The following is a 13,245-nucleotide window of genomic DNA, read 5'->3' on the forward strand; positions in this document are numbered from 1 at the left end:
TTGTAATGAATGAAATGATTCTCTACAGCTCTGATAGAAAGTGGATATCGAAATCTAAACCAGACATAAATTAAATATGGAGTATTTTAAAAGATTTAAAATAATTGGTGGTAGGATCTTTAGAAAAGGGAAGGAGCTTTTTATAAATAGAAATTGTGAGATCAATATATGCAGAAAAGTATTCAAGAGGAGAGGTGAAATTTAAAGGAAAGGAAAACTTGAGCAATTTATGTCATGGTAGAGTGAATAATTGTTAAAAAGAAAAATGTATAAAGTTAATGAAAATGTTTAAATTGATTTGTTTTCTTTTTTAAACTGATTTCATATTCATGTCACTGTCCAGTGTGTGAAATTAACAAATGTGTTGCAATACTAAGCAGTTTTGCTTCAGTTTGAATAGCTGTTCATTACCTTTCTTTGCTCCTAGCAGGAAAGGTACAGTATTGTGTCCAAGTATCCCTTTGAAGGTAGTTGGTTAAGTTGTAGCATTTGATAACTTTTAAGAGACTTTCAGGTCTCCCCACCAGCACCATCACTGTGAATTCTGTTAGGAGCACTGGTGCCTATGTTGCTTTGAAATACACCTATAACAGAGAATCTGATGTTGTAAATCTTTATTCATTCCTTACTGTGTTGGGACTACGGTTCCGTCCTCGGAACTGACATGTCCGTTAACAAGTTCACGCCAGCCGAAAACTCTCAGCTATGACCTACCCACAATGCCCCTCTCATAGTCTCTTCAGATCTCATTTGTTGCATTCCTCAGACGTGCCAACCCTTCTCTCTCAAGCTAAGTGTAGCATTTTTGTGATTTATCTATATCACTACCTCCTCTAGTCAGTTTTTCCATATATATATATATATATATATATATATATATATATATATATGCTTTTCATCTGGAAATTCATATACTTCCTTTCTAACACCTACCCTCTACCTTTGGAAGCTCTTTTCATACCATTGTTGGTACTGTCCCTCTCCCCTACTTTTGGTAGGCCCTTTCCTACCATTTTGTGGTATTTGTTAGTACCATTGTTTGTACTCCTCCTTTTTCTATCTATAAAAAAAAACTCTTTCTTTAACTTTGCTGTTGTTGTTTTGGTTGGTTAAATTGTAGTTTAGGACTATAGTGTAGTTTCATGATGTCTGACAAAGTGAAACTAGGATTTAAACAGTGTGATAAGTGCGAGCATAAGATGCCCAACTCAGATAGTCACGCCCGGTGTGTTTATTGTTTGGGCGTTGACCACATTAATGTATCTTGTGATATTTGTTCCAGCTTCAGCAATTGTACCTTAGAGTAAGAACAAGCTGATTCAGAAGGATATGATGAAACCCTTCTCGGAGGCTCTTTCTGGGACGGAGGTCTCACCACCTCCTAAGCATAAGAAACATAAAGAGAAACGGAGTCACTTGGTTCTGACATCTCCGTCCTCCTTGGAACCGAGTCAACTCCGGGCTTCTCCCGCACCTTCGGCGCAGACTACTTCAGCACCAGGCTCCATGTCTTCTCCCTCGGTGCCATCCTTAATTCTGACTCCAACCACTGAACCAGCTTCTACACAGCATCCTCCTCGGTGCTGACCTTGGTTTTTACACAGGCTCCGACTACTGTACTTGCATCAGCACCATCCCCAGCCATGGTGTCGATGTCTCATATGGCTCCACTAACACTGACATCGTCGGTTCCGAAGGTCAAACACCTTCCCAGAACCAGATATTCTCCCACTTATGACCCCTTTTTGGGACACCAGTTTAGTCCATTTCTTGAGAGACCTGAATTTCCTTTGACAGCTTCCTTCAGATCCACCAGGAATCTTTCAGAACAAGATGTAGTGAGGGTTGTGGACCAGCTTTTGGCAGCTAGAGGATTACCCACCCCTGCTAGGTCTCCCTTCCCTCTTCGAACGGAAGCCTTCATGGCATATTCACCTGTATATCCTCCTCTGGCCTCTTCCCAGGTCCTGGAGACTTTGGTACTGATAGCCATTCTTTCTCAGCATTGACTGCAGAGGCTTCCCTGTCGGCATCAATTACTCTTGGTGCAATGGCTCCATTGGAACTGGCATACTCTCGGAGCAGTGATTGGACTGTCAGCACCGTGGCTCCTAGTTCGCCACTTATTTTTTTGGTGGCGCCGTCTACAGCCATGGCTCCCCCGGCAGCTACCTTTCCTCTTGGAGCTCCTCATCTGGAGGCAGGCTCCTCAGGGTGGGGTGTGACCCCAGTTCCGAGGTTGTCCTTCTTGGTTCCGGGCTGCCATCCCTCCTCGGGTGGGCCTGCTTTCCAGGTGATGGAGAGGGTCCTTTCCTCAACAGGCTCACAGTTGGCACCATTGGCATCGACATCTGAACCCCTCCTCTAGCATGCAGCTGTCCCAACTCCCTACTCTGGGATCCCAAGCACGGGAGCCACAATACCTTCCCTTGAAGAAACCTTTTCTCCGGAGTCCTCCTCAGATCCCACTGGGGAGCCACTCTGGAAGAAACTGTGCAAGAGGAAGCACCTTGATTCCCCTGAGGAATCCATCACCAAAGACACCGATTGCGATGAGGGTGAAAGGTCTCCACGGTCTCCCCCAGAAGACGTCTCATTTGGAGACATTCTCGAGATCCTCAAGCATAGGGGAGACTGGAAGCCTTCCAACCCTTCGGAGGAATCGGTGTTCTTGCAGGCCTTCCATGCTCGGACATCTGCTTCCTGGGTGACCCCACCTGTGGATGAGCTTGCTAAACTTATTGTGCAGCGTGCCTGGAAGGCCCTGGACAACATAGAACCTGTCCCCCAGAGGCCATATAAAATTTTATCCATCCCTGAAGACCAGCCCAATTGGTCCAAGCAGCTGGTAGTTGATTCCATGGTCGTGGTGGTGGCCACCAAGAGGGAACTGGCAGAAGATAGTTCCACTATTCATCTCCCGAACAGGGAGTCTCGGGCTATGGACAGACTGAGGAAGTGGGCCTATGCTTCAGCGACCTTTTCCATTCGATCGCTGAATTATCTGGCACACTTTACTCGCCTCCAAAGAGACCTAATCTCAGAAATGTCTGCCTTTTTGGTGGGGGTACTTCCTGATGAAGTGCGTGATACTGTTGCCTCTCAGCTGGCTACCCTGGAATCCATCTCAAACTCCTCGATGCGCTTGATCTCTCACAACCGAGGGGGCAGCTCGAGGAGATGCATCAGGCATTGTCATGAGACAGCATGCTTGGATGCTTTTGTGTGATTTCACAGACCCCTTTAAATCTTCCTTTGTCAACGCGCCTGTTGATGAATCTTCCCTTTTTGGTCCCAAAATAAGAAACACACTATCACGTAGTGAGAAGGACAGACAGACCTTGTCTGCTGTGGGCATATGTTTTTCCACCCCCCAGAGATCCTATTCCAGGAACCAGAGGGGAGGAAAATTGTGGTTGAAGAAGTCCCAGGGATCTTTTCGTGACACTTGTGATGAGCAATCCCCCCAAGGCAGAGGAGCAACTCATCCAGAAGATGCCCGTTTCGGGGTAAAGGGGGTCTGCACAACCAGGGTGCTAGAGATTCCTTCTCTGGCTGACCCTACCAGCGCTCCTGAACAGCGGCCCGATTGCTTTCTTCTGGAAGCAGTCGGGGGTCAATTTTCCCTGCACCTACAGGCCTGGCAACTCATAACAACGGATTTATGGGTGCAGAGAATAATATCCAGAGGCTATCATATCCCATTTGATCTTACTCCCAGACCCGTAAAACGACTCCCCGATGTCCCACCCAGTCAATGGGAGGCTGCAGCCTTAGAAATAGAAAAGCTGCTAAGAAAAAGAGTAATCCAGCCAGTCCCACCAGACCAGGGAGGATCCGGGTTTTACTCAAGGTTCTTTTTAGTGCCAAAAAGGACAGGGGACCGGAGACCTATCCTGGATCTCAGCTTACTAAACAAATTCATAAAACCTCAAAAATTCTGCATGGTCACGGTACAGTCCATCCTCCCCTTTCTGGGGAAGGACAACTGGATGTGCTCTCTAGACCTCCAGGATGCGTATTACCACATAAAGATGGACAAATGCTCCCGGAGATTTCTCCGCTTCCTGCTGGGAGCCAATTACTGTCAGTACAGGGTACTGCCCTTTGGTAACTCGACAGCCCCCAGAATGTTCACCAAATGTATGGCAATCGTTGTAGCGCATCTCCGACTACAAGGATTCCAGGTGTTTCCATATTTAGACGATTGGCTCTTTATCACCACAACCAGGAATCTTCTCATTCTCAGTCTGTCTTACACTCAAGGCCTTGCTCTTCGCTTAGGTATCACGATCCACATGGACAAATCACAAATGTCTCCAACAGGAACACTGGAATTCATTGGAGCGATCTTTGACACAACAGCCTGTCAAGCTTCCCTTCCTCTTCACAGGCTCTGAAAAATAAGAAGCCAGATTCAAGTCCTCCTCCCACAAAAATTTGTACCAGCACACCTTGTACTACAACTATTGGGATCTATGGCAGCAACCATTACCTTAGTTCCACTGGCGAGGTTGCACATGAGACTAGTACAGTGGCTCCTTTCATCACAATGGTCGATCTTAACCCACCCACTCAACCACATGATACACCTTACAAACCTTTTCAAGAAAGAAATGCTTTGGTGGATGAAGCCAGAATCAAATCTTTGGTATCGACCGTTCTGCCTTCCCCAGCCTAGGACCACGGTGACCACAGACGCTTCCTTGTTAGGGGGGGGGGGGGCATTTCCAGGGAAAGACAGTCCAAGACACCTGGTCACCCATGGAGGCCAATTTGCACATAAATGTCATGGAATTGATGGCAGTTCACTTAACGTTGCAAGCATTCCACACATCCCTTCCTTCTGGGACTATTGCAATTCAGTCAGACAACATGTCAGTCATCTGGTATATCAACAAACAAGACGGAACCAGGTCTTACCCCCTGTGTTGGGAGACCATGAGAATTTGGGACTGGGCGATGGCTTCCAACCGCTTTCTCATAGCAATGCACATTCCCGGGAGTTCCAATCTTATTGTGGACAAGCTGAGCAAGAACATTCTGATAGCTCACAAGTGGTCCCTCAGTCCTATAACAGCGGATCAGATCTTCCGCCATTGGGGTAGGCCTTGCTGCGACCTGTTTGCTTCTCCCCTAAACAACAAATGCAGAAGCTGCTTTGCCCTGATCCCCCCTTAGGGGGAGTCACTGAGGGATGCTCTGATGCACGATTGGCCCCCGGGTCTGTTGTATGCCTTTCCCCAGTTTCCTCTTATCCTGAAATTCCTCCAGAAAGCTCAAAGGTTGAGAAGCAGAGTGATCCTCATTGCCCCTTATTGGCCCCATCAAGTCTGGTTCCCTTTCCTACGGCCTCATCTGATTCACAGCCCATGGATCCTGGATCTATCCCAAGGTCTGCTGTCTCATCCTCAGGGGCTGATTTACCCCAGTCTCCACAGCCTCAAGGTCACAGCTTGGTTTCTCCACTTCCGATGATTGCCAGGCTACCTGATATTTCATCTTCTGTTCACAAGATTCTTCTGGCTTCACACAAACCTTCCACCAAGAAAATTTATTCTAGTAAGTGGACTAGGTTCTCTAGATGGGCCAAAGAACAAAACATAAACCCCTTTTCCATGCTTGTTCAGAAGATCCTACAATACCTGACTACCCTATTACATACAGGAGCTTCAGCATCGACAATTACTGTGCATTTAGCAGCTATTGCAAATTTTCACAGTGGAACTGACAATTCTTCTATGTCACACCGACTGTGCAAAACCTTCATAAAAGGAGTATTACATGTTAAACCCCTCCTATAGAGCCTTGGGACTTGACATTGGTGCTTCAGTCATTAACAAGTCCTCCTTTCAAGCCTTCTAACTCATGTGATATGAAATTTTTGTCTTGGAAAACACTACTTCTAGTAGCCCTTACTTCAGTGAGAAGAGTATCTGAGTTGCAAGCCTTGAGTGTCAAGAGACTTACTTGATTTTTCATAGGGAAAGAGTGTCCCTACGTACTGACCCTTCCTTTTTGCCCAAGGTCATTTCTGGATTTTCCATTAATCAATCTATTGACCTTCCGGTTTTCTTCCCTCAGCATTCAAATAGAGGGGAATATCTTTTGCATACCCTTGATGTTCATAGGCAACTTTGTTTCTATTTGGACAAAACTAAATCTTTCATAAAAATGGATCAGTTGTTTGTGGCCTTTGCAGGACCCAGATTGGGTAGGCCTGTCTCCAAAATGACTTTATCTTCTTAGCTCAGAAATGCCATTACTTTCATATACCATCAGAACAAAGTGTCTTTACTTTCCAGAATAAAGGCTCACTCTACTAGATCGATGGCTACTTCAGTGGCTTTTCATTCCAGAGCCTCTATGGATGATATCTGCACAGCAGCCACTTGGGCAAGACCTCATACTATAATGGCGGGCAAACTCGATCCGAAGAGACTATGAAAGGGGCATTGTGGGTAGGTCTTAGCTGAGAGTTTTCGACTGGCGCAAGCTTGGTAACGGCCATGTTGCTTCTGAGGATGGAACCAAAGTCCCAACAGTAATGAATGAATAAAGATCTACAACACAGATGGAACATTATGGTAATACATAACTTCTTTTTTCTGCTTTTACTTCTTTTCCATGGGTGCATACCTTTACCAAACATTTCAATATTTTTAGAAGTTTTTTGCCCCAACTGTCTGCCAGTCATCAGACTGTGTTATGGTCATCTGGCCCATTCATTCTCCACACACTGGAGAGAAAGCTGAGCAAGAGGGATCTATGACCCTTGGCACAAGTTCAGTAAAATGCCTAGGTGGTGCTGTACAATGGGTATCAGTGAGAGCCTACCACTCACTTCTGCAAATGACATAACCCTCCAAGCAGCTCTGCCTTTCTTGAAGCCACTGCTCCCATAGGGTTCTCTGTTCTCCACCTGAGATTCAGCCATGGCAACAAATGCCCATGGATATGTTCTTCCATGTACTCCCTCTAAGGAGAAGCATGCCAAAAAAGTTGGATTGCTCATATCTTTTACATTGCTAGCTGCAACCGGTCCTCAGCCACTATTCAAACTCTGGTTGCCTAGATCATCATCATGGCTTTTTCTCTGTATGCCAGCAGACCTGGCTACAAAGCATTAAAGTTTGGATGTGAACCATAGGCTCAGAACCACACTTAGAATGGCTACCTCCAGATTTTATTTATTCATTTATGTTTTATTGGCACTCCTTATGATTCTGTCCTGTACATTCAGGGCATGTTGTCACAGCTTTCAGAGATCAAGATAATATTGACCTCTGAGCATTTACTGTATCTTAGGGTCTCTGAGAGATGTCTGTGCAGTATGCCTCCCTACAAACACGCAGAGTTTCCTTTTCCTGAGAGTGAGACCGAGCATTTTATTCTTGCATCTATAGGGCCTCTTGTATGTGAATGTAAAGACTGGAGAATGTTTTTTTTTTCTTTTAGAACTGCAATAAGGCTGCCAGGTTTACCATGGCAAAGAAATTGAATTGAGCAGAGTTAGGCATATGTCTTTAATACAGGTGTAGGGTATGGCTCTTTGGGCTCCCATGAATGAAGGAACTAAAGAAAATTTGTCCAAGCCAAACTAATTAGTTAGACTAACACCTGAATGTACATGCTGATTTTTTTAACCAAGTGCTGAATGAATGTGCATGTCAGAAGGATTAGCACTGAAGTATTGACTGAGGGGATGCATAAAAATTAGATCTAGTCCCTATTCACTCATGATACAGTCTGAGTCTGAGATTAAGTATAAATGTTATTTTTTTGTGTGTCCCTGGCTGCCCTCCCATGGCTCTCCTGTCTTCCTCTGATCTGCCTAGTGGGATGGTAGGGAGTGGGGGAGTTTTGATCTGATTGCTGTTACCTCCCCTGCTGAGACTTTCTATAGGGAACAAGGAGATGCATGGAACATGCATTCAGCAGCATCATTTACATTGGCAGTGGGGCTTTTATGAAGCCCTGTCCCTTCCCCTGTGTGCTGATGAGAGTCATAAGGTGTGGTTTGCAAGGGTGGCCATGTCTGTTCATCCCATTTATTCATCCTGACCTGACAGTCTTTTGACACCCTCACCTTCATTTGGAGTCAAGGGATCTGCCCAGCTCCCATCCTCCGCCCTTGATGGGCATACCCATCCTTCCTTACAAGCCCAAGCCACTAATGGAACTCAGGTCATCTGGGCCATAATCATTGCTTAATCACTCACCATCACCAAACTGGTTAAGTATAGTTTACAGGGATTTGTCACACAAGAGACTTCATATGTTACCTGCTGCCTATGTTGTGCATTTTTATGTAGTAAAGACCAAAAGACCTTATTGTGAATGTACTAGGAGGATATAATGTCATTAAAAATTGTTTGTGTCTTTCGGCTTTTCCCAGTTAGGGGTCAACACAGCGGAACTGCGGTCCGCTAATAATTGGCAGCTGATTTTTACGTACCGGCTTGCCAGGCCTGACGCACAGCCTTCAACGAAGGTCCGCCCATTCACGCATGTCTCCACACAGAAGACGCTCTAGCTGAGAATCGAACCAGACAGCGCCTTACTGTGAGGTGACAACGCTACTGCAGCACCACCACCGCGGGTACTGTCATTAAAAATAAAGGGTGAAAATGCTGTAGTCAAACATATCCATCAAAACTGTTAAGTTATATTTGTTTCATTTTAGAATTGTACAAAGGTTATACAAGCATTTCAAAATGAGGGTAATGATAACTTGTTATTGTCTTTGATTTGCAAATGAGAAGTCGAACCGGAAAGTTATTATTCCTCTGATATGAATAGTATGTCCAGTGTAATGTCTGTTTTAAAATGGGGTTAAATGTATGCATATATCTTTAAATTTTCATTGTTTTGCTCACATTTGAACGGTTTTCTATTCTCATTGGTAGATGAAGGTGTAGAGTCTTTGGATAATCACCAAACCTCGATACATCCAGTCAACAAACAGAAAATACATAGTAAACCACAAACTCCGGTAATACAGCTTATAAAATCACAGAAACTTTAATAATCTACACCTGTAGAGCTGGGACACATGATCTGAACTGACTAGATATTACAAGGCCTTGTTAAGTTTAATTCTGATGACTACCAAAAACGCAATTATTAGAAAATGGAAATCAAAAATCTAAACCAACTATACCTGTAGTAGCGAGTATTGTAGCAGAGATAAAAGAACAGGAAGTAGGATCTTTAAAAAAGGCTTTTTGCAATTTACATACAAAGAAAACGGAAATTGTGGGAACAGTGCATGCAGAAAAAATGTTGTGGAGGAGGAATGAGGTTTATGAGAAGGCAGGAATTAAAAAATTTATGTCATGTTTAAAATTATAGGATGTATAACAATAATATCTGATGTGTAATGTTTGTAAATGTGAACTTGTTAATATGGATTGATTACTTTTACAAATATAAGTTTGCATCTGTCACAAGTGATAATTCAATAAATGTGTTTAAAAAAAGATTGGAGAAATGTACTTGTTGTACCCATCTTTAAGAGAAATGAATAAGGACAAACCTAGTGTCATATAGACCGATAATTTTAATTTCTTGCTGCACAAAAGTAATGGAGAAGGTTGTTTTGCATAAATTGTACATAATTAGAAAGGTTGGGACTTGAAACACTGTACCAGCATGCACATGTTGAAAACAGATGTACAACAACTTGTAATATGACGTTCTATAATAATAGCTATAAATGAAGTGCACTGTGATATAATTTGTAGAGACTTATCTTCAGCCTTTAATATAGTCATACACAATACACTGATCAATAAATTGGAACAACTAGGTGTTAATATAATCTTGGTAAGATGTATTACTGCATGGTTTACAGATAGGAAATGACAAGTAGCATACGGCAATTATATAGGTGAATTTCAATGTTACAGTCAGGGTGTCCCACAGAACTGTCTACAAGGCCCAAACTTGTTGAGGTTGTATCTTTCATATCTACCCTCTTCATCTGAGGCGCTATATAGTCTGTATGCAGATGGCGTCACAATGAATAAATCACTGACATTTGTTAAAAATAGTACATACCCGCAAAAGAACTCGACTAAATTGACCATTTAGGCATAGGAGAATAATGTGCTGATTGATGCATCAAAACCTAAGTATATGAGATTTGGGAAACAGAGTAAAGGGTGAATATTTAATACTGCACAGAGTGACTGAAACTGTAGATACATTTAAAGACCTGAGTGTATGGGTAAATCCAACTCTTTTTTTTTTTTTTTCTGATCCTATCAACTAATTGGCTAATGATATTTAAAAAAAAACTACTGGCTGTATAAAAAGATTTATAAAGTCTAGTAAATTATTGTCTTTCCCTGAAATATTTGTATGCATGCATGAATCTCCATCTTTTGCTTGTTCCGTTTAATTACACGCCTGCTGCATGGTTCTCTTTCAGATAGCTGCTGTTATTTTGAGTATTAACAAACCATTCTCATTCTCTCAGATCCATGGGAAGGTTGCTCATATGTTTGTCACAATGCAACGTTCAGTTGTCGATTATTCTATGAAGATGAAGCTGGAATTAAGACGACACAACTACGTTACTCCTACCAACTACTTGGAGCTGGTATCTGGATATAAACAGTAAGCAGCTATAAAATTATAAATATGGTACATGTGTGTATGTGTGTGTGTGTGTATATATATATATATATATATATATATATATATATGTATACACACACACGAATATATACACATATGTACATATACATGTGTGGCTATATATATATTTATGTATATGTGGTACATGAAGTAATGTTAAGTATTTATTGCAGTCGTAAGAAGTGCAATGTATTAATCACAGGCAAATAGTTGTATAGGTATGGACTGGTTTTAAATATAATGTAGAGAAAGCTGTTTTGCACAGTAATAAATTAACAGAAAAAATTGATATGATAATGTCAATTTTCATTCCTTCCTCAAGTTAGGTTCGGAATCAACCCTCGTATTTTACTCTGCCATTTTTTTTCCAGCTCATGACCACTAGAAGTCTTGAGCTTGTCCCTTACCCATAATGCTTTGTCCCCTAACATAACTCAGATCTCATTTGCCGCTTTTGTGTATGGACATGGTCGCTGTGAGCACTCAAGCTTTGATGAAGTTAGATGGTTAAGTAAACTATTTAATTCTCTACAGTTCTTTACTCTCTTACTTTATATATTTATACTTATATCCTCCCTACGTATACTGATGTAGTGTATTTCTTAATAACATTGTTGGTATTTTTTTCTCCCCCCTTCTCTTTCATACCATCATTAGTAGGTTCTCCCCTTCCCTTTCATACCATCGGTAATGTCTTTCTAATTAAAAAAAAATAATTTTTTTACTTACTTACTTCTTTTAGATAGATTTATGGTGTAAAATAAAGCTTTCAAGCTTTAGAAAATGTAAGCAATGTGGACATACACTTCCCTTGTCTGATTTGCATGATTTGTGCATTTATTGCTTATGGCCTGATCATTTAAAACTTGACTGTGACATCTGCAAGTCATTTAACCCCTGAGCGATTGTAGATTGCAAAAATAAGTTAATTCTGAAAGATCTACTCCTTACAACCTCCTTGGACTGAACCTCCTAAACAGGACAAGAAAGAGCACAGGAAAAGGTTGTCAGATGCGTCTGGATCTTCTACTCTATCCTCGGATCCGGCAATATTGCCCACTTGAAAAAGGTCTGAAAAGTCTGATCCAAAGTGTAAATCTTTGGATCAGTTAGCGTCAGATGTCTGATCTGCTGCTTCAGATCCAGTAAGATCAGGTCTGAAGCACTTAAAACGAACAAGGTATGCATCATCCTTAGATCTTATACCTTCCAGTGTGCCATCCCCTTTTTTGGAGAGATGCCAACATTCCAGGTCCCTGTCAGTAGCCTCATCCTCTCGTTCTTCCAGGAGCCTGACAGACGTTGATGTGGTTAGGATGATGAGGAAGTTCCTGTCAGCACAGATTCAGATGGGAGTTCTCCAGGCTCCTACCCCTTTGGGTCAAGAGGCCTTCTTGACTTCTACACCGCCCATCACAGTGGCTTCTCCAGTTCAGCTCATGGTTTCAGAGCCCTTGGATCTTAGCATTCCTGGGCTGTCTGTGTCAGATCCAAAGATTATGTTATCTTCTTCTCTGATACATTTTCTTTGAGTACACCAGCTTTGAGCATGTCAGAGCCAGATGACTCTCGGAGTAGAAACACAGTTGTTGGATCCGAGGTGTTAGAGTCAAACCCAAAGCTGTCGGAGCTGTATCTGCCCTTCGGAGCCTCGGCATTGTACAGCTGAGCTCCAACTCCTACCTCGAGTGGATTGCCTTCAGATCAGAGGGAGCCAGTGGTCTGGAATCATGTCTTCTCGGCTTCATTGGACTCCTCTATCTACTCCCTGGAGTGCTCTGTCTTTGAGGTGGTAGAGAGAGTGTTCTCTGCTTCTGGAGGATAGATGGTTCTACCCTGCTCAGATCTCTCATCTGGATCCCATATCTCTCTGTGGCATGAGCCTCTTCATTCTACTCCACAGGGGCAGCCATCCCAAAGTCACAAGGCTACCCAACAGGATATTCTTATTTCTTCTGATACTTCTCTGGAACATCCCACCAAAGAAGTCCCTAGGAAGAGAAGCTGCAAGATGAGGCACTTAGACTCTCCTCAAGAGTCGATTATGGAAGATACCAGTTTTGATTTTTGATGAGGGGGAAGGGTCCCCAAAATCACTACCTGATGACATCTCCTTGGGAGATGTTCTAGAGATCCTCAAACAAGGGGGGTGGTTGGTCTACAGATAACACTTTTCAAGAGGAATTGGTATTGCTGGAAGCCTTTGGGTTTGGACCATCTACCTCCTGGATGGGTCTGCCCGCTGACGAGTTCATTGATTTGATCTTTAGGTGGGCATGGAAGGAACCCGATGCTGTTGAGCCAATCCCCAAGAGACCAGACAGGTTACTGGCACCACCAAAAGGAAGAGAGTTTTGGAGCAGGAGAGTACCAGTAGATGCTATGGTCATGGTGGTGGCCATGAACAAAGAACTTGCAGAACAGAGTTGATCTGTCCATCCTCCTAACAGAGAGTCCAGGGCATTGGAAGGATTTGGGAAGTGTGTATATTCTTCAGCAACCTTTGCAGTCAGGTCACTGAATAATCTGACACATTCCACCAGATTGCTGTGGGACTTGATTAAGGAACTCTCCAAATTCCTCTCTGGGACCAGAACGTCT

The 13,245-nt window shown here is 42.9% G+C and overlaps 1 protein-coding gene across 1 annotated transcript in view; it reads left to right on the forward strand.

Moving 5' to 3' along the window:
- DNAH2 (dynein axonemal heavy chain 2) overlaps positions 1 to 13,245 on the forward strand; it is a 6,636,854-nt gene that overhangs the window by 4,759,512 nt on the left and 1,864,097 nt on the right. Inside the window, exon 60 of the mRNA XM_044077324.1 lies at positions 10,484 to 10,623. Within this exon, the coding sequence (XP_043933259.1) occupies positions 10,484 to 10,623 (140 nt within the window). The remainder of the gene's footprint in view (positions 1 to 10,483; positions 10,624 to 13,245) is intronic.

This window comes from Protopterus annectens, chromosome 7.part0 (genome assembly GCF_019279795.1).
Source record: "Protopterus annectens isolate FY-2018-M chromosome 7.part0, PAN1.0, whole genome shotgun sequence".
NCBI lineage: Eukaryota > Metazoa > Chordata > Ceratodontiformes > Protopteridae > Protopterus > Protopterus annectens.